The 22,419-nt window shown below is 48.0% G+C and overlaps 1 protein-coding gene across 1 annotated transcript in view; it reads right to left on the bottom strand.

Moving 5' to 3' along the window:
• WDR24 (WD repeat domain 24) overlaps window positions 1–22,419 on the bottom strand; it is a 199,894-nt gene that overhangs the window by 84,481 nt on the left and 92,994 nt on the right. Inside the window, exons 4-5 of the mRNA XM_069647019.1 lie at window positions 21,438–22,107; window positions 20,307–20,422 (exon numbers count right to left, since the gene is read on the bottom strand). Of these exons, the coding sequence (XP_069503120.1) occupies window positions 20,307–20,422; window positions 21,438–22,107 (786 nt within the window). The remainder of the gene's footprint in view (window positions 1–20,306; window positions 20,423–21,437; window positions 22,108–22,419) is intronic.

Below are 22,419 nucleotides of genomic sequence, written 5' to 3'. Positions count from 1 at the left end.
TCTGTACCTTTAGGACTGAAACACCTCTGAACGGAGTTAGGGTAGAACTATGATCAACGCGAGTTGTAAACCTTTGCTCCCTCTTGTACGTCTGGCCAGACTACGCTTTCATTAGGAAGATGTCTTGAGTAAGCCATGGGTTTTTCGCAGGTTTTCAAATTCTGGAACAGCAGTGCAGAGCAGCCTGTCTAAGTGGCACTTATTAAAGTAGAATTATATTGTCATGGTTCAGATGACTTCACACACTGATTGACTTTAGAAGCAGATAGGAAGTGAGTAGGCATTCCAAAATTGTTTTAATGTATGCCATTAACTATAATTTCTGTGTCTGAGAAGAAATTTTTGTTCAGGGGAGCTTCAGTGTCCAAGAAACTGATCTTGAGGGGTTGGAAATCCCGGTTCCCGCCAACTGCAGATGGTTGGATTGATGAGATGATTTCCTTGGTGAATATTGAAAGGGTGATGTATAAGCGATTGAGGAAATTGCGGATACATGCTAAGGTGTGGGATGCATTCCTTGAACTGTATTAGCAAATAACTGTATGTAAACCTGTATTGGCAAGAGGAATGTATATATTGATAGGGGTTTTCTTTTTTTTCTCTCTTTCTTTGTGTATTCCACTATTACTTACATTGTGGTTCACCGCTTTTAATTTGTGTTTGCTTTGTGATTGATGTATTCTTGTTGTAGTAAAATTTTAAATAAACATTTTAAAAAAAAAAAAGATAAAGGAGGGAAGATTGGGAAGTCATAATTGGCTGATTGGCAGAAGGACTGGGCCCCCTAGAAAGTAGAGCCGGGGTCTGTGATCTTTGGCTCTCCAGATGTTTTGGACTACAGCTCCAAAAGGCCTTACCCAGCATTGTCAATGGTGAGTGATAATGGGAGCTGTGGTCCAGGACGTCTTGGGAGCCACGGGTTGCAGACCCCTGCTCTAGAGCTTCTGCCCCAACCTCACCTCTGGGATAAATTGCGGATCTTGTGAAACGAGCCGGGCCTGATAGGAAGTGCCCACCCACGGAGAAAGTCGATGACTGACCGAAGAGTCCAGTACAGAAGATTTTGAGTTGTTTCAATAGAGATTATGAGGGGTGACCTGGAGAAACTTTTCCTGAATCAACCAAGAAAAACGACTGCCATTCTGACCCAAGTTTTGCAGTTAGTAGTCCGTGCAGGTGTTCTAAACTCTGTCAATTCTGCTGCAAGACCTCTGGTAGCTGTAGTTGTCAGGTTTGCAGGAACAATATATATTGTTTTATCTCTGACTATTCCTGGTGTCAAGTAGTTGTGTATTGCATCGAGTCACAAAGTTGTACTCCCCCCCCACCCCCCTTTGTTAACATGTGACCAAACGAGGGGGTGGGGAGGGGGGTACAATCTAAGGACTTTACATGCAAGACATCAAGGGTACCTGTACATGTAGATTAGGGATAGTGCGTCAGGAGCACCCTTTCCGATGCCCTTCTCCAATTCTAGAAAAAAAAACAGTGTAAAACTAGGCTATGTAAAGGTGTTAAATAGCTGGTGGTCTAAAATGATTTGTCGAGCCAAACCCAAGTACTTTTGTACATCAAAATGAACCAGGAGTAAAACCCCCGATTGATTTATTCAAGTGCATGGATCCCAGTTTCAAGAGCTTCCATCAGAGGCAGAGTTTGGACAAAAAAAGGGTAAGGGTGGGTCAGAGGACAAGGAGGATTTTACTCTCATTGCTGATGGAACAGAAGGGTACTTGAATGATCGTTATACAATGAAAACATCCTTATAAAAGGACAATACTTGAGGGGCCGTAATCCGCAGAGGGTTAATCTTCTGTGCACGGGCCCAGACAGAGAACCTCTTCCATTTGTGACCGTAGCACTTGAGAGTTGAGGATGCCCTGGCCTTCGCGAGAACCTCTCTGCAGTCAGCCGGGATGTCGTATCCTCCAAACTATAGTGCTGCAGGAGCCAGGCCTGGAAGTTCAGCGACTCTGGTTCGCGATGAAGAATGGTGCCTCCTTCTCTGGAGAGAAGATCCACGTCCGTCGGCAGCTTGACTGGTGTGGACGCTGACAAGTCCAGAAGGTCCGGGAACCAAATCTGCCTCGGCCACGCCGGTGCGACGAGGATCATCCTTCACCGGGACCTCTTGAGCTGGTTGACGAGCCGGAGTAGCAACGGAAACGGCGGGAATGCATAAAGGAACAGGCCGTCCCAGGGGAACGAGAAAGCATCGCCCATGCTCCTCGGTTGGGGAAACCTGCTGGCGAACCTCCGGCACTTGGAGTTCGCCGCCGTCGCAAAGCGATCGATCTGGGGTTCGCCCCATCGTCGGAAGAGTCGGTCCACTTGATCCTGGCGCAGTTCCCACTCGTGGCACGAGCGCAGCTCTCTGCTGAGTGAGTCGGCGATGGTGTTTTTTTTATCCCTGCCAGATGAAAAGGTTCCAGAAACATCCCTTGGGCGACGGCCCAATGCCACAGATCCTGGTCTTCCTTGGATAGGGCAGGGGATCTGGTTCCGCCGTGCTTCCGAAATGTAAAACATTGTGGTGGTGTTGTCGGTGAAGATCCTCACCACCTTGCCCTTGAGGGACGGAAGGAAGGACCTGAGGGCCCAGAACACTGCACGGAGCTCCAAGATGTTGACGTGGAGAGTCTTCTCCTCCGGGAGCCAAAGGCCTCTCACGTGGAGACCCCCGGTGTGCGCTCCCCAACCTTCCAGGGAGGCATCCGTCGTCACCGTCACCTGGTGGGCCGGGGCTAGGAAACCTGTTCCCGCCATCAAATGAGAGCGGACACCCCACCATCGTATCGTCCGACTGAACGCTTTGTCGAGCGGGATCCTGTCCTCGAAGCTGCCCGTCATCTGGATCCAGTGGGCGTCGAGGAATTCTTGCAAGGGCCGCATCCAAAGTCTGCAGTGGCGCACCAGATAATTGGAGGAGGACATCATCCCGAGGAGGGACTTGACAGACCTCACTCTGGCCACGTCTGTGGCCAGCAGACGTTGCACCTTTCCTAGGATGGTCCTTATCCTTTCCTCCGACGGTGAGGCCCGCCGCGCCACTGTGTCGAGCTGTGCTCCCAGAAACAGGGCGACTTGCGACGGGACCAGGTGGGATTTTGGAAAGTTGATGGAGAACCCCAGGTCCGTGAGCAGCTGGACGGTCTTCGCAGTGTGTTCCACGGCGAGCTCACTTGTCCTTGCCCGTATGAGCCAGTCCAGGTAGGGGTAGACGTGGATCCCCTGCAGGCGCAGCCGCGCCGCCACCGGTGTTAGGCACTTGGTGAACACCCTGGGTGCCGATTTTAATCCGAACGGGAAGGCCTTGAACTGGTAGTGCCGCCCTTTGACCACGAACCTGAGGAACTTTCGGTGTCTCTTTAGAATAGGGATGTGGATGTATGCATCCTCAAAGTCCAACGACAACATGAAATCACCCTCCTCCAGCTGTCCCAGCACGTGCTGGAGGGTGACCATCCGGAACTTCTGTGCCTTGATGTATTTGTTCAGTCGTCGCAGGTCCAGGATGGGATGCCATCCTCCTGTCTTCTTTACGAGGAAGTATCTTGAGTAAACTCCGGAGCCCCGAAGCCTCTTTGGGACGAGCTCGATGGCACCTTTCCTGAGCATCGCCCTTACTTCCAACAGCAGTTGAGGGACGTGATTTTCCTTCCTGGCCGCTGGAGGAATGCGGGGGCACCTCTTCTGGAACTCGAAGGCGTGCCCCAGGGCCAGGGCGTCCAGCACCAAACGGTCGGTGGAGATGGACTCCCACACGCCGACGAACTTCGTCAGCCGGCCTCCCACTGGGGTGCCTCGGCGGGGGCCCGACCCGACGGTCGGTTCAATCTTGCTTGGAGGCCGCTTTGCCTCCTTGACCACCTTGGCGACGACGGCGGGATCCACCTGACTTGCCGCGTCCCCTGTAGGCCTCCTGCGACGAAGATCTTGCCGCTTGACGGTACGTAGAGGAGCTGCTGCTGGCTCCCTTGGAGGCACCCCGTCTGCCTCCGGAGCTCCGAAAGGATGGCCGTCGCTGTTGGAGCACACCCAGTGCATGGGCCATCTCAGTGTCCGTCCTGATCGCCTGAAGGGACTCATCAACCGCCTTGCCAAAAAGGTTGTTCCCATCGAAGGGCATGTCCAAAACCTTGGCCTGTACGTCCTGGCGGAAATCCGTCGCCTTGAGCCATCTCGTCGTCTCAGGCAAACGCTGTTGCCCAACCGACAGAAACTGGTGTCGGCGATGTCCGTAGCCACCGTAATGGCGTGATCCGAGGCAATCTCACCTTCCAGTAAGATTTCCAGTGCCTCAGCCCTCTTGGCGTCCGGAAGGAAGTCCAACAGAGGGGCGATCTTGAACCACAACTGATGGTCGTCGCTGCAGATGAGATGACCCATCGTCCCATCGCATCCAGCTTCTTACCCTCGCCGCCACGCGGGGAGGTTGAAGTCGAGGCCGATGCTCCCCCCCCGCTTTCTTCTTTGCCGCCGCCGAAACTACCGAATCCGGGGTAGGTTGTGCCCTACAAGGGGCAGCGTCGGGGACCCGGTACTTCTTCTCGTACCGGTCCCTCTTCGCAGGAGCCGTGGCAGGGTTCTTGAGGAGGGCGAGCCCCTCATCCCAGATGTCATCAAGAAGCGGTACGGTGAGGACCGTCTTCCTTTTAGCCTCGCGCCGTTGATAAAGGAACCCTTCCTTCGGGGCAGAGCTGGAAGAGCTCGGATGCCCTGGAAATCATAGCATGGAAGGATCCAATCTCGACGGGCGGGGACGCCCGGGCAGGGGAGTGACGGGGGACACGTTCCGTCGTCATCCGTACCCGTCGTAGTCGTGTCCATGCCTGTATCATCCCTGTGGGTAGTGGACTGGGGGGAAGGCAGAGAAGGCCGCAGAGGCAGGAGAGGAGGCCTAGGATGCGTCGTCCTCCTCTTAAGTGGTGGGCTCTCCGAAGGTCCTGGCTCCGGTTCCCCCGTCGGGTCTGGCTCAGGCACCTCTGTCGGGGGAAGGGGCAACCTAGCCCTTATCTCCGAGCATAAGACTGGATGGCTGACAAAATGGCCGCCGAGGTGTCCTGCGGCGCCGGAAACGACGGGAGCGAGGGCTCTTGAGGAGCCTCGTCTGCGACACCGTCGCCCTCGTCGGGGTCCCTCCCGATGGGCTGGGCCCCCTCCACGACTTGGATGAGCTCCTCTTCAGAGGTCGTGTCCGTATGCACGAGGGCCACCAGCCCCTCCCCCATGCTTTCCAATGAGGACTTCGTGGGGGTCTTCTCGATGGGCCTGAAAGACGACTCCCTCCGCGGTGGCAGGGAGACTCTGGTACCTGAGGGCGCCTCCACTGGTGTAGCCTCCACAGGCTGAGCCAGGGCCGTGGCGACATCCTCAATCGAGGTCTTAGCAGGGTGAATTAAGGCCAACAGCACCTTCTGTATGCCTGGGGCCTTCATTTTGGGGGGGAGGGTCCGAGCCTCGCTCCCCCTCTGCCGGAATCTTCGAGATCGACCGGGGCCTCTCCAGAAGCATCGCCGGGTTCTCGGACCTCCTCTTACCCGAGCCAGAGCGTTGGCTCGTGGTTGATGGCGCCAGGGAGGATGCATAACGAATGCTCGTCCTCCTTGAAAACGTTCTGAAGCTGGCATCCAGGGCAGGTCCTGAACAGCTTTCCGGGCATCGAGCTCCCTTTCTCCTGGGCCATGTCCGGGTAGGCCTTGGAACTTCTGGAATCCTCCAAAAGCGTAACTCGATGAAATCTTCACCTTTGAGGGGCGTAGAAACTCCGAAACGGATCCCCGTTGATCGGATGTAGAAACGGTGGAGCTGGAGGCTCTATTTAACCGAAAAAATGAGAAAATCTCCTGAAAAAAGCGCGAAAATGCAGCAAAAGCTCGAGAGCTACAGCACGAGGACTCCCAACACTTGAACGTGCAGTAAAAATCTAAGGATGGCTGCCAGGGGCGGGGCTTAGGGAGAGGGCAGTCATTGGCTGGGCGCAGTAGGACCCAGAGACCAGTGATTGGTTACTACTGAGAAAGACAGATCAGAAACGAAACTGATACTGATTTTTTCTATACCGAGGATTCCCGGCCTGACGACGGGGAATATTCATGAGCATGTGAATCCATGCCAGACCCCATGCTGGAGAAATACCCAGAAACTGACAATTGCAGCAGCCTTCCGAGTACTTTTGTCATTTCCTCCATCTCTCCAGAGAAGGTTGACTGGTTATCATATTTAGTGCCTGCCCTTATCCTAATGTGTCTAGGCTGAATAAGTAGACCTAAAGGATATGGTGCAAGTCACTCTCCTCATCAAAGTCATAAGCGGTAGAACACATTCACGAGTCACAGACACTGGGGTATAGCTCAATCTGCTACATCGTTATGGATTACTTGATTCCACAAGCTGGGTTTTAGAAATGTCTTGTTTGTTTCTCAAAACCCATTGTATTGTTAATCATAACCTGCAATGGTGATCTTTCCAGTAGTGGTGGGTACAGCCTGCCCAGACTTTCCCTAATGTCCGCCAGGCGGGACCCATAAGCTCCTTCATCTGCTCAGGCCCTTGGCGAGAGGGGGGGGGCAAGGGAAATCAACCTATGGATACATGGGGCTCCGGTTTGGGTGCGTATTTGCTAGTATGGTTGGTTCCCGTGATGAATCCTGTGGAGTCGTCACTAAATCCCAGCCTAAGATCTTCTCCCATGTGGCCAGAGGAAGGCAGACGTTACCTGATCCTAACCCTGGGAGGAGATGGGCATCAGGGGAAAGTGGCGACTCCTTTGGGAGAAATGCAGTAGTAATCCTGTGAGGAGGAGTGTTCAATGATTCCCAAAGATCTGATGGCCCATTGTCATTGGACAAGTTCCTCTGATGAGGAAACCCAAGAATCCTTCTTTAAAAAGTCACTTAAACAGAATACGTTATACACCTTGGAAGTTCCTAAAAGTAATTAGATATTCTTTAATAACCAGGATTAAGTTTAGTGTGGAATTCTTAAACCTAATGTATAGCCACATATGGACCCTGTAACACTTCCCAAATCTGAACATCCAATTCAACAGTCACAAAGAAATAAATGCCATAAAAGACAAACCCATTATGGAGCACTGGGACGAGGAAGAGGGCCCAGGAGTCAATGAGGATTGGAAATGCAATTGAAAGAAACCTGCAGTCTAGTTGTTTTGATACAAGGCACCTGAGCAGGACATTTAAAAATTAAGCCGAGATTCAGCTGCGGAGCGGTGAAGCTGCATGAGCGATTACACTCTATCCGGCCACTGCTTGGGGTCAGAGTGTTCGAAGCGGCTGGCGTGCAGGATGGCAAGAAACCGGTGTCTGTGAGGAAGACAGGAGACCTGGAGAGCCGTGGTCGCATAGAAGGGAGCAGCTAAGGCTTCCTGTGAGTGAGACTCAAACGGCAAACAAATCAGAGAGATCCCCACGATGAAGAGATGCCAGCGGGAAATGCTGCTGTACTGCAATACCCGAGAGGATGCCGCCAAAGCTGCCTGTAAATACCGGTAAGCCTCAGAGGTTCCAGGGCACAGGGGTGCTTAGCATCGTTGTCGGCTCCCATAATTGAGTTGCAGGGAGACCGAGAGCAACAGGACAGAAGGGGGGAGGCTACCAGAAATAAATGAAACCCTTAATACAACCCCTAAGTGGTGAACTATAAGAAGGTGAAAAGGGTGCAAGTTCCCTATCATGAGAAGTCGAATTGGGAAAGCCTGTAACCCATATTGCCAACAGCCAAGAGGCTATCTGAAAGAAGTGGAAGTGCAAGAAGGGAAGCATTCTCCATTTGTGAACAGTCAACTTGGGGAAACCTGTAACCCACAACAACCAAGAGGTTATCCAGAAGAAGCAAAAAGGTAAAAGACAGCTCTCCTTTTATGAGATATCTAACTGGGGAAACCTGTGTTGGGAAGGGGCAGCCCCATCCCCCAATGCGCTTTAAAGTAAGGTGAGATGCACTCGAAGCACTGATGAGAGGGGGGGGGCGGACAGTGAAAGGGATGCGTTCCTGTCCAGCAGGACCCCATGCTAATATAACCAATTATAGTGTAACCATATGGTGTGGCCGAAGGCACAGGCCGCATTGCTATTTTGCGTAGATAATAATCGGTAGAAGAGAAGACTTGAACGGTAAATGTGGTTTTACATGCACTAGGTCCAAATCCACGAGGCCACAGAAATATTCAGTCATGCCCGAGCTCCCATGAGGACAGTTTGCACCTCTACCTGCTGCACTGTTTGTTCATTGTTCTTGAAAGTGTTGCAAAGATGCGTCTTTCACCCAAGGTCGCGATCAGAGGCCAGCGCCTGGTGTGCATGATCTCACTTTGGTCAAAGTATGACCCGGCCCCTTTCCGAGTGACCATGAGTTATAGCCCATATAACGGGCTAAAGCCTAAGATCCCCGAATTCCATGACACCAGGTGCCCTTTGGCCACCAACCAGAAAGTAACAAGTCCTGAATGGACAGGGTGTATTGTTGAAGCAACAATCACGTGATTTGTATTGCGAGGTGCTGGGAGGGATAAATTATAGTTCAAAACGAGAGCAGAGACCTTGGAGCCAGATGGCGCGGAGGGAGTGAAATGTGTGCGATGGTTTAGAGCGCCCTGGAACCTCCTGTGCATCCCTCTTAAGGCCTGTAAAGTGAACAGTAGGAGTGATAGCACAAACTGTATAGTAGGAGTACAATTAATTTGTTTTCTGACCTTCAAAGTGAGAAGATTATCCCTGCAGCACCCACGTGATGGAAGAGTACTGGGCCCCGCAGCACACACGTGATGGAAGAGTACTGGGCCCAATAAACTGCAATCCCATATGGATAAAGGCACCACCTGTATTGGTTCCATCCAATCAGTATCAAAATACAGGTTTTTACTCTATGTATTGTGTCACTTAAGACGATGTTTTGCTTTATAAGATTCTGCTTGTACTACTTTGACAGATCGTTCTTGGCAGCAGAGTTCTTTGCTGTTGCTCTCATCTGCATGCAAGATTAAACTGGTTCTTTACAAGATCGACATGGGCCTTTTTTCCCTAGCGGGTTGTATTCTCTCTGGTGTGAGCGCTTAGGGGCGTGCCTTCACCTCTAAGCCATATTACTACCAAAGAAACCAATTGTAGTGACAAGAGTTTCTTCCTGGCACGGAAAGTAAACCAGGAAAGGAACCTTTTAGAGTTTGTCCTGGCAGCCGAGAAGACCAGCAAAGAAGTTTATTGAACAATAAATGTTTGTGGTAAAAAGGTGCTGAATAAAAGGCAGTGAATAAAGTTAAGCTTTACCAAAGGTATTGGTCGTGCTATCCTGACAAAACACATTTCAATGGAAGAATAATTGTAATTACTTATTTATTTCTGAAGTCTGAGAAGGACATTTTGTAAAAGGGAACTATTGCTTTGAGGTTTTTGAACCAAGTGTTTGTAGAAAAGACATTTTCTTTATCATGAGATGAGCTGCAATGACTAGAAAATACTTTTTGTTGAACTGAACAAATCTTTGTTAAACCAGAACTTGACATACCTGAATTAATCTAGGGGAAGGGAAACCAACCCTGGTCACAAGCAGTGTTTTCTAACATTTATGAGTTTAAAGTTTGGAATGTTTTTTTTTAAACTGACAACTGCCAAATATTTTCTCGTTTCATTTATTGTATGTTTTAGTACAAGGATCAGAGATTGTTGAACACTAAATCATCCTTCTTTGGTTTTAGAAGGGTAGGCAGGGACAGTCTTGTTGAGATGGGGGAAGATAGGCGTTTATCTCACCCACTTTACTTTAATAAAAAGGCACATTTTGAGAAAACTATACCTCTGTGTCAGTCTCGCATTTCTGACCACTTGCATACCCCAGTGTCACATTAGGCAGCTTAGCAGTGAATCCTGGATTTCGAGGCACATGGGCCATTTTGCATGATGTTGGGCCAAATCATCTCCCACACGTTATCTATGCAATCATATGGGACCGGCTGGGCATTAAGGCCAAGGCTGTGGGCAACACCTTCTAAGATTGTCTTCGGGAGGATAGCTCAAAGGACAACGTGCTCGCCTTGGAAGCAAGAGGACGCTGAGCAACACAGGTTCGATCCACCGGTCTGCGCTTGGAAAACTCTGGTTAAGCACGTAATAACCGATCATATCATTATCCTCCTTTTCATCTTCCCCGCCCCCCGCCCAATCTTTCCCTGTTTACCTCTTAGACCCAATCCCAATATATAATAACCTTTTCATTTTGGGATACAAAAATAACTAATTCATTTGTTTTATTACAATTGCACAACAATAAGGGGCATTTGTTTTCCTTATGATCAACTAGTAAGAACACAGTTTATCAGTAACAAAATTGTCTTTTCAATTCTATATTTTTACTTGTTAAGACTTTATGTGTAATCCAAAAAGTGACAAAGAACAAATTTATGTTAATCTTCCCCACTAAGTGTTCTCATTTTTCTACACCAAATAATTGTATGTACCATTTATATCACTGATTTTATATGTTTGTACATGTTAGATTTCACCATGTATGTTATTCTTGTTTTTTTTTACATAAAGCTTTTACTTTGCATTTTCCATAATGCTTATGCCTCATTTGTGAAGGAATGACTTCTACTTCTACCGCATGCAATATGTATAAATTACACTAGTTATACAGGTTTTGGACCAGATAAGCAATTATAATTCATTTATACCTTACACGGGCCTACCTTCTGATACACCAGGACTTCGTTTTGTTGTAATCTACAGATGATTTTTGACCCCCCCTGGTGTGTCACTCCTGGGTCAGACCACTGCTGCTACATGGTGGCACTCTTTTTTGTATATATACCTCTTAGCCCATGTCATGTTCAGTCCCTCCCTATAACCTAGAGGGCAAAAGCCTGGCAAGGGCTCAGTCACATGGAGCAGCTTTCACTTTGGCAAACAGTTATGCTATGCATGCTGAGGGGGGGGCCCTGCTCCCACCAACACACGAGGGGACCTCCGGTGAATTCTGCCCTCAACCAACAATGGGGTGTGTCACTTGTCTGTCCTTTTATAAACAATGGGACCACTTCATCCCATCAAAGGCTCACAATCATGCCCACCCTTCTAGAAAGGTTCAAGTAGCTGTTGGCTCACTGGGCGCTGCAGGGCACATCGAACGTTCTAGTGTTACGGGGAGGATTAGGACTATGACTGGAATGATGTCCCAAACTCCTTCAAACAGCACAGCTCTACTTGCACTGCTCAGCAGCTCTCATGAACCCTGTAGCTGCACACACTGGGAAATGAAACCTAGACAGGTATGTGCAGGAGTTGCGATTGATCCATGGAATTGGTCCCTCTCCGAAAGAGAGGAGCTGCTCCTGTTGGGACTAGTGAAGTGAACCCGTGCTGCTTAACACCCCATCGGGAACAGGGCAAGCAAGATCCCACTGGGGGTGACTCCCCCTCTGAAAGACAGGACATTTCTAAATATTGTAAACTATCGCCTTCCCTTATCCCATGGTTACATGCAGGATGATATGTATAACAACTAACCAGACATCTCACGGATGGCTCATATGATTTGAGCCCTTTAAGGCAGCATTGCTTAAACAAGGCAGAGAATCAAAGGAAGTCCTGCCCACTCATTACATTGGCAATAAAAGACTGGATATCCATGCAAGAGGGAGAGCGAGATGCCTGCTGCACTGCCAAATGCAAGGACGCTCCCAGATAAGGTATCAAGAAGGTATCAAGAAGATACCTCCTATCGTAATGGCTGGAGGGAGTTTGAGCATGCACATCAGGCATGGTGGGTAACAGCACAGAGTTGACTGCCACGGATCAGACTAGGCTAGTGTCAGGGACTCTCCAATGGCGAACTACGCTAGAGGAACATCCAAACAGAATTCCGAGGCACCAGATAGACAAACCCGCTGAGGCGAGGTAGAAGAGGAGCCGCAGCTCCTGCAGACTGAACCACCAGTCTGAGCCAGTGAAGATAGACTGCGTTGGCTGAGAGACTCCTACCCACAGGAACACAGGCAGCTGAGGCACGGTATGCAGTGGTTCCCTGGAGGCAGGAAGAGGGCGGAAAGGTCACCAGAGACCTCAGGTGGGGAAAAGAGAAGCAGTTGGGCCCAAAGTGAGTCAATCCAAAACCCCATGACAGGGTGTGCAAGGTCGAGAGAAAGGCAACCCCATGAGGGGGCAAGCAAGGCTGAGAGGGGGCTGAGAGGAAGGCAGCCCAACAATGGGGTGTGCAAGGCTGAAAGGAGGCAGAGGCAACCCCACGAGAGGGTGTGCAAACCAGGACCACAGGGTGGGTTGAGAATGAGAAGGGCCCATAGTGGGCCTAAAAAGTACAGATCACAAGCTGGGATGCAAAAGCTGAACACTCTGGAGACAGAGGAACACTAGAGAATCCCAGAGTGGGCTGGAAGATCTCTACACCCAGGAAGGGTTTGGAAAGCGGAGACTCAAGGGCGGGGGAGGAAGTAGAGTGCTTGTAAACCAGGTCAAACAAACCCTGGTTATCGAAGACTGGAGAAAAGGACTTTTGTTGTTGCTACAATCCTTTTGAACTGTACTACAGGCAAGAAGCCCAAGAACATTTTCTGGCGCTGCCTTTTTGAGCTTTGCAGCAGCCCATAGACATTTGCTGGCAACCTGACCCGAACCTGGCGGTTTTAAACTGTAGAAACATGTTGTCAAATGTCTTGTTCTATTGGGATCAATGTGTGGGTTGAGAATGAGAAGGGCCCATAGTGGGCCTAAAAAGTACAGATCACAAGCTGGGATGCAAAAGCTGAACACTCTGGAGACAGAGGAACACTAGAGAATCCCAGAGTGGGCTGGAAGATCTCTACACCCAGGAAGGGTTTGGAAAGCGGAGACTCAAGGGCGGGGGAGGAAGTAGAGTGCTTGTAAACCAGGTCAAACAAACCCTGGTTATCGAAGACTGGAGAAAAGGACTTTTGTTGTTGCTACAATCCTTTTGAACTGTACTACAGGCAAGAAGCCCAAGAACATTTTCTGGCGCTGCCTTTTTGAGCTTTGCAGCAGCCCATAGACATTTGCTGGCAACCTGACCCGAACCTGGCGGTTTTAAACTGTAGAAACATGTTGTCAAATGTCTTGTTCTATTGGGATCAATGTGTTTTTTTCAAAGCTAAAAGCGTCACTGTTTTTCATTTATTTGTAACTCATTCACTCCTTTGGAGGGTGTACACTGTAGGTTTCCTTTTGATACTAACTTGTTAGTCCAGGTTATATTATATTGAGCTTTCATTATGTCATAATGTTCAAGAGCCTTAAAGCATCCTTAAAGGCAGCAAATGTTTTCACTCCGGCACTGAAGAGGATCCTCCTGCTGATTGCAGCCCCCACTGCCTCCTGAACACTCTGGAAGAAGGTAAGCCCACCCTGGGCACGAATAATCGCCGGGCACTTGCCCCTTACCTTGTTGCCCAGGAAAGATAAAACCATCTCATCTGCTGCATTTGTCAAAATGTTCAGAAAAAAAAATAAATAAAAAACAAAAAAAGATGCAGTTTGGAATTCTATCAAAATCATGTTTCTAAATCGCTTGCGGCATGCCACATGCTTTTAGTGGCCTTTTCTTTTCTCTACTTCCTCCCGCACTGCCATGTGTTTCATTGGGCCCTTCCATGATGGCCTCACCGGAATGATGCAGTGAAGCCATTCCCCTCTCTGCGTCTGCTCCCTTTCAATAGGCTGTAGGTAGCCTATTTTTAACCAATTCACAGCACCGGGAGGCGGGAGCCGGCCACAACATCAAAGGCCTTCATCTAAGGCCCTTTTTGTTGCAGTCCGTGCCTGGCTGTGCTCTGGGCCCCACCTTCCCAAATCTACAATCAAAATGTTCCTGATTGAGATATATATTTTCAATGGTCCTCTTGACTGACTTCGCCACTCGTGCCATCACGCAAGTACTGCTTCCTAGTGGCTGCCTCGGCTCCACTGAACTCACTACCACGTCTCAAGTCATCCACCTTGCAGATGCCCCACGCTCTACGATGACTCTGCACTCTGCCTTCACTCACTGTCTCATTCTCATCGATACCATCCACTGTATTGCTGTGCTGCATTCCCTGTGCCATTCCTCCAAGACAGTGCCTGAAATTGCCTGTGTGTCCCCATCCGACTTGTTTGACTTTACACCCATTACCCATTTGGCCTACTGTGCCAAGTTGATCAGGTTCCAGAACTGTGTTTTGCAGCATACTCACCCCTACCTCACCTCTCACTTTCTCTTGGCCTCACTCTTCCTCCCTTGTTCCGAGATGGAACTCTCCATCTCCCCTATTTTCTCCAACTGCTACACCATCACCTATCCTCCCCCTCTCACTAAATCTGGATAGAAAAAAGCATTTAAAAAAAAAAAGGCATTTTTGCTGCTAACCCAGGCCTCCCAATTGCAGACATCTAGGTCAGTGCATCCTCAAGAGAAATCTTCACTGACATCCTCTTTACCGTCCCATCTCCCGACCTATGGACATCTCACCGCACAGTCACTCCCACCTTACTCCTCAACTTCCATTAATGGGGGCACCAAATGGGAATTCTTTCTTGCAGGCTTCTTCTCATCTCGTTGCTGTATACATGTTTTCAACACTGGCACAGTCCTGGTTCAAGTCTCCCAGTTCAACCTTCTCCTATTTGACGGGCTCCTGCCTACTCATCTACTTCCTTCCTTTCCCTGCCTCTCCCCCCTTCTACCCACTCTACTCCACCTCTCCAAATCATTTATCCACTTCCTGCCACTCTGGCTCAAAAAACCAAAGGCAGCGATCGTCTCCATCTGGCGACCCTCAACTCACACTCAGCCTTCAAACATTCTGCTGACATCTGCCTTCTCGTCGAAGACACTGACCTGGACATACTTGCGCTCTCAGAAACTTGGTTCAATGGCAGTTCGGTTACTTCCTTTGACTCACACTCCTAGACAGTTTTAAGATCACCTCTAAACCTGGACCCCACCATGCTGGCGGTAGAGTTGCCTTAATCTTCCCAGAGTGGATTTCTTCTACCATTTTTCCCACTCAGCACTAGTCGTCTTTTGAGAGCCAAGTGTGCAAATTGGTCATCTCTCCTTCCTCCGCCTTCATCACTGCTACCATCTACTGGCACTTCTTCTCTCTTCCTATCTGAGTGGGTGGACTTCTGTTCCTCCCTACTCTCTACCACATCCCATCTGTTACTACTAGGTGACTTCAAAATCCACCTAGACTCCCTTGCACAGCAACCACCCTCTTCACTGTCCTCTGCTCCTCCCTATTCCTTTCCATTCTTCCCTCAGGCCCCACCCATTCTGCTGGACACAGACTAGATTCCATCATTCATTTCAACCTCACTCTCTCTACTTCCCTGGTCACCACTCTCTCACGGTCTGATCACTCTCTCACCTTCCACTTGGATCCCTATTTGAGTCTTCGTCGACTCCTCCCTTTCCTCTATCCATCATATTCAGGACGGTTTATAGTGAGAAAAATCGAAAAACAAAATCTCGAAAAAAAAGGTTGAAAAAAAGAGTCCAACCAACCACCCAACCCCCCCTTTTTTTACCCATTTTGTTATCCCGGATCCCAAAATAAATATATTATTTAAAAAATAGTAATTCGACTTTTTTTTTTTCCCCCCGAGATGTTTTTTTCAACCTTATTGTCATTCGACATTTTTTTTTTTCGAGATTTTGACCGACCACCATTCAGGACATTGTCAAGAAGTCCCAGTCCCACTTTCAGCGCTTCCTTCTCAAAGGGACTCTACCGTTCCTCACCTTCGCCCATAGACTCAATGTTACCTGTGCTCTGGTTCTCTCCAGGCTAGACTACTGCAATAGCCTCCTCAATCTTCCTTCCTCCGCCCTGTGACCCCTCCAGCTAACCCAGAATAGGGCGAAACTGATCCTTGGCCTCAAGCCCAGGGACTGCATCTCTCCTGCCTTTCAAAGCCTTCACTGGCTCCTGGTCTCAACAAATTAAATTCAAATCCCTCTGTATCATCCACAAGGCTTTGTGGGGTAGGGGAGCACCATCTTCAATGCTTCCTGACCAAATACTCCCCTTCTAGACTCCTCCATTCCTCTGGCACCAACTTCTTGCGTGTTAAGTGATTTGTTAAATAGAGAGCTGGTGGGAGATCCTCCTCCCCTCTGCATTTGCACGTTCTGAACACTCACACAGCATAGGTTTGTCTCCCCTTCCCTTTACTCTCATTAGTTATTTGTACTATTAATTCAATTATTTATCCTTGCTGTAATTCATTGGCTGTCCTCTGCTCCTCCCCCTGTCCCCACACGGTTTGCACTGCGGGCGCTTTGAAATAGTTTTGCTAGTTGTATAAACGTCTAACAAGTGACCAATAAAATTAATAGCATTCCCGAAAACAAAAACAAAAAACAAGAACAGAAGGTACACCTGTAAATCTAATCTGTTAACTAGCCCGTACACCCCTGATTTGACCCCCACCCTCTAAATGTGCCCATATTTTCTTCCTTCTTTCCCCCATCTATAGAACTTGGCTGTTTGAGGTTTAAGGGAGTAAGTATAAGGGCTTGACCCGCTGTGTTTGGTTTCAACATGCCTTGGCTCACCATGACAGTGGAAGAAGGCTCACCAGCCTGACCACTGCCGAGCCGAAATCAGTCTTCCTTAAACACTTTGCCCAGATGCACAAACCTGGGGTTTTTGGTCAAGTCTATATATAAAAAAAATAAAAAATAAAATGTGGTAACCATACCATAAATGAAGGAAACCTAAAATAAGTGATGTTTTTCCTCACTTTTCATGGAGCTTTAGGCAAACTTGGCAAATTCACAACGTAAAGTGAACAACAGAGCTAAAGCACCACCGCTCAGCTTGCTGCGGCAACCATTTCCTCGTGTTGAACCATCAGCTCAGAGCCAGCAAGATCTGCACCCTGGAACACACCAGGGCTCTTGGCCTCCAAAATCCACATGAGCATCCACACCATTGTCCGATTCCCCCAAATATAGGGCATCTATCCAGCCAGAGCCCTCCAGCTCTACCACCTAACCTGGGTCTTTGTATACAAGAGCACGGAAACAACCGACGTTCCTGGAACCAACATCACCATGCCCTTAAGCACCACTACCACGACCAAAGAGCACCCATAGCCTCAGCCCTTCCCCTAAGAACATCAACAGAGAGACAAACCCAAAGGCCCAAATGAAGGCTTTTCACCAAGGAGCCGAAACGCATGTGGTTCTAGCATAAGACTTTGCTAATGCATCCACCTGAACTCCTTAGGGGGCGCCTCCCCTTGGCGTAGACCAACGGTTTGGTGCTCTGTAGGAATAGCTAACCTACCCAGAACTGGCCACTTCAACTATCCCCAGCTCTTTAGCTAGCCTAGAGCCATCAGACTAGCTTCTATCCTTTTTACAAAGTTGATGAACACATCCCTGTGTTGAATCAATATAAGGGAATATGTATAGAACCAATGTGTGCGCTTCTCGCACTGCTGCATTTCTGTGCCAACACTGTTCATCCTGCCTTCTGTTTTATATGTAAAGGTTTAAATATGATGTAATATTTACCTCACTAACAGTACTAAGACACCCTTGATTCAAACATTGCACTGTGATTAAGTACTGTTAAAAGCGTTACACTATCTATACTCTGCCCATTTACTGAAACGTGAATAGGATATTTGTAAGCCCAGCCAATGGACTAGATCTGCTAAAGAAAAGCAGCTTTGTTTTGAGCACAAAACTGATGTCTCAAGTTATGTGCATGGACCAACATCCAGAGTAAAACAACCCTATTATGGGGTATTTCGCTTACTTTTGAAGCACTAATACACAATGATAACTGATACAGCACAGTAGACACTTAAATTGGTTATTAGTATCAAATTGATATGTGGTTGGAGCCCCCCCCTTTTGTTTTCTACTTTGCTTGAGCTCTACTTCCCTCCACATTACCAGGGATATCCCTTTTGTTACCTAAATTTACAATTCAGACACACAACCTCTCCCAAATGTTGGGGGCACAGGAAGTAAGTTGAAGGGCTTTGCAGTCGGTTTCCTTGGCCATGGCCCCTGCAGCGAGTACATTCCAGACCTACCCCATGGCACAGCAAACACCTATCTTCAGCTATCATTCCATTTGGTGCTGCGCCCCATAGAATACAGTAGAGTCCCACAATAAATTCACCCCTCCATGCCACTACTTAATGTTGTATCATACTCCTTTACCACTCTGAGAGGCAAAGCGCTTTGACACATACAAAAATACATGTTTGAAAATTAGCTAAGACCCATGTGCGCCTATCTCCTCCTAAAAAAATACTTGATTGTGTTCAAAATGTCCAGGGACCGCCATACGATTGTCACACATAGTCGATATATGGGACAAGAAGTTTAATGGAAGATGTGAGGGGGATTAGAATAACAGATCTAGGAACCAACCAACCATGTCGACAATAAGAAGGATCAATAATGTCAGGATACATGAGTTTAGAGCCAATTGAGTGAATTCCAGTTGGTATGGAAGACTTTAGATGACTACCATTTTGCCCTGATGGGAACCTTGCTTGAGTTTGTATTATGAGTGTAAGTGAACTATTTGAATACAGGTACCTAGCTCGACCAGATAGTAGCCCCACATCCATACAGTACACTTTGACACAACCTATGGCAGGAGGTGTTATACAAATGCAAGATACCATTAATCTAGCAAACCACACGTTAATTGTGCTGGATCAGTGACTGCAGCTGATGGGTCATTTGCAGGGTACCTGAAGAAAAACCATCTGTTTAGGCTACCCCTGCAATCACAAGCATGCTTTCATCATCAGGCATTTGTAGCTGAAATGCGACTTCTATTCAAATATGTATCCAATGGGCTACTTCTATATAGTTTTCAAAATGGGCTACCTGTAGGTTTCTTTTCAGATAACCGTGCTAAATTGCATAGATCCAAACAAACTATTAAAGAAAAACGTGATAAAAAAGTGCCTGTTCTTTAGAGGATGTGATGGGAGAGAGATGTCACTAAAGCAAGAGTGGGGTTGCATCCTTGGACCCCACTCCCCTCCTCCTCCTCATAAAATAATGGGAAGACAATGTAACATACAAACTTCAGAAATTGCTACATAAGAATTCAGGTGCAAAAAAGTGTTACTTTTTTAGGAAATGGAACCCTTCATTCCTCCCCATTTCCCACAAAAGTATTGAATTATCAAGAAACGTTATATGAGAAACTAATAACATTGAAAGTACTCCCAACTGTTTTATGTTTAAAAATATGAAAGAAGTTTGACCAGAATACATTTCGGAAGTAGAGCGGTGAGACAGAGGGGCAGCAAGAAGCTTGTACTATCCAGGTCATCCCTGGTAGGCACCCACAGACAGGCCTGCCTTAGAAGAATGGATTATTGTATTTTCTGGACCAGTGTCCCGTGGAAAAACACAGGCACATATTCTACCTCCTAGTTAAAATGTGTACATAGGCAGGGACAAGGACCAAAAGCAAGACGATTAAGAGGTCAGGTGTCAGAATGTAACCTGAGGGCGCTATAAGGAGGTTCCTAGAAAAGAATAAACTGTCAAGGATGCCAAGGGGGAAGCTGCCGAGGCTTGGTCCAGCAAAACTATGAAAATATATGAAAAAAGTCCAATCCCCTTAAATGGTGAAAGGAGAGCAACTGCAGGGAAGCTAAAAGGTCCGCTGTGCACGTGGACTTATTTTGATGTGCTGAAAAAAGTGCTGGCGCACTCACATTAGATGGGAGGATATCAGGTTAGTCTGTCTGGAAGAGTGCAGTAAAGCGCTGCAGAATCCCTCTCGCATGTCAACGGGTACGAGAAACCCTGCGGCACATCGAGGTCATGTTGGAAGAGCATTTTAAAAACGGGAAAGCCATCACTCACAACATGAAGAAAGAGCAAATAATGTAACCGCTACCTCCAATGTTATAGGAGAATAAGCAAGCACTGCAACTATGATCGACATTTTCTGGGAAACCAGCTAGAACGTGACTCCCCGACATGCACATGTGTTTATACCCGACAATAAGCAGAGCAAACCAGCATTGCACCCTAAACAGATCAACATATACGTGTGTAAAGCACCTATGGCGAGAGCTGGCAAGGATTAAATCCAGCGTACAGGACAAAAGTGGAAGCACATAGTGTCCTCTACAATGACTGGGCGGGTTTTTCATTCCCGAACCGCAAATGGATGAAGGAAGAACTTCATAATCATCCAATGGAAACCCCATCTGCTTGTTAGCGCCTGCTCGGCTACCACTGACACAGTTGCACAAGTAACGGGCATCTCTAGAGTTTACCTGTTAAGGAGTGGAAGAACAGAGCCACTCTTGCCCATGCTGTGGTTCATGTTGGAAGGCAGCATTGCTCCAGCGCTGCAGTAAATTATTCTTAGCATAGTCCACGTCTGAGCAACCTGTTGGTAGAAGGATAGTGAGAAGAACAGTAGCAAAGGTTAAGTGGTAGAGGGTATGGGAAATGGGTCAGGTGATGGGGGTGAAGGGCCACAATGGGGGAAGCAAAAGTTTAGAAACAGACAATAAGAAAAAATGAAAACAATCCAGTTTTACACCAGTGCTCCCACTACAGGCAACCGAAGCATCCCATTACGGATTCTAACACTGTGCAGTGTCAGTGATTAAAACATTAACAGCGCAAGCTCTTCCCAACAGTGCTGTAGGAGTCATGGACATCATTTAAAGGTTGCCTGGGGTAGCAGCTGACTGCTGAGAATAATATCTCTGCTGCCACCTCTGAACATGTTAAAGAGCAAAGGACTCAAGAGCCCAAAGCACACCATATCCCAGGCCACTAGCTTACCCTGTAACTAGACGTGGGCATGTCCCTTCCCGGAGCAAGCATATTCCTAGCTCACCCAGCACCAGACATACTGCCAATCTAGCCCCAGATAAAGAAGGCCTTGCAATTCTTAAAAATTGCCCTAGACCTGCAGGGCGAGTTCCTACGTTTCCATACCAGACCCAAGAGAAATGCACACACCCCATGTTGACCAGTTCTTTCTGTAAAATGGTTCAGGTCACCATAAGTACACTTATGTGGAGCAATGCTGCCACCGAAAGGATAGTCATGCACAGTGAGACCCATTTGCCATTAACTGCAAACAAACTGTTTGCCGAAAATGGCAAATAAAGGTTTCAAACACCCCCATGCTTGTCAGCAAGGTAGGAGTACCATCCAAATGGTACCCTCCCTTCATAAAATCTCCTTGCCAAAGTGAGAGGGCTAGTAGATTTTTTAAGTCCTGTAAAAAAGGTATGGCCCAGCCTGTAGCAGACACAGAAACTACCTAGAACAGTCGTATTGGTAAACAATGCACGGCAGCATTCCCACAGCCAACCCAGCATCACACAAAACCGCAGCCAATGCAGAATCACATGAAATCACAGCCCACCCAGAACCAGACCCAGTACCTGGAAACGGTTGAGTTCTTTGGCAATCTTCGCATTGTGGTCACACAGTTCCCCCAGAGGCCTGCCAGCCAACGCATACTCTTTAGCAGTTGTGACAAACCAACTCATGGAGTTCATATCCAGTTCTGTCTCAAAGACACTCAAGGCGCTAGAGATATTTTCAAATTGCTCCATAGGGTCAGGTTTCCGCAAGAAAAATATGGGGTAGCGCCGGTCACCAGAGTATGGCTTACGGTTGGAATCTGATGAAATCAGGCTCTCTTTGGCTGCAAAGGCCAGGTCTCCAAAGAGTCCATAGCACAGGCCCTCAGGGTTGGCCCGTTCTATGGGTTGGCAGGCATCCTTAAATATGTGCTGATACAAAGTGCTGTCCTTGGAACCAGACAGAAGGAAGTAGGGGTCATGAAGGTGGCGCCATACAATCCCAGTTGTTACATCTTTGTGCTCCTCAAACATGGCAAAGGGGATAAAAGGCCGGCGTACATCCCAGACGTAAATATTGTGATCCACCATCATCGAGCAAGTGCCAATGTGGTACTTGCGCTCAGGCCGCCACTTTACCCTGGCCACGGATGCGATGGTCTGAACACAGTAGATCTCCTTGGCTCGATTAGTGTTCATGTCCCAAACCTTTACCATCTTATCGCGGCCTCCTGTGGCTAGCCAGCCCCTAAATTAGAAGAGAAAAATAAATTAACTAGAAAGCAGCCGGGGCATGTTGTGCCCTTTTTCACCACCATGACGTTTCTTCTCCACCCACCCAAGGCTTCTGAAATCTGGCTCCAATTGTACAGAGTGCATGCCCTTTTTGGAATCTTGGTCCAGATGATATAGTAGATACTTGGGGAACAATAATGCACCTTCATTCTCACCCTCAAAGGCAATTACTCCTTTAACCCAGCTGTGTTGTGCACCCAGAAATGTTCATGGAAGCAAAGCCGGACCTTTCAACTTGGTGAGATGAAAGGTACAAATGAACCTC

The sequence above is a fragment of the Ambystoma mexicanum genome, chromosome 2q (assembly GCF_040938575.1).
Source record: "Ambystoma mexicanum isolate Mex_15411 chromosome 2q, UKY_AmexF1_1, whole genome shotgun sequence".
Taxonomy (NCBI): Eukaryota; Metazoa; Chordata; class Amphibia; order Caudata; family Ambystomatidae; genus Ambystoma; species Ambystoma mexicanum.
This window is presented reverse-complemented; position numbering and strand designations above follow the sequence as displayed.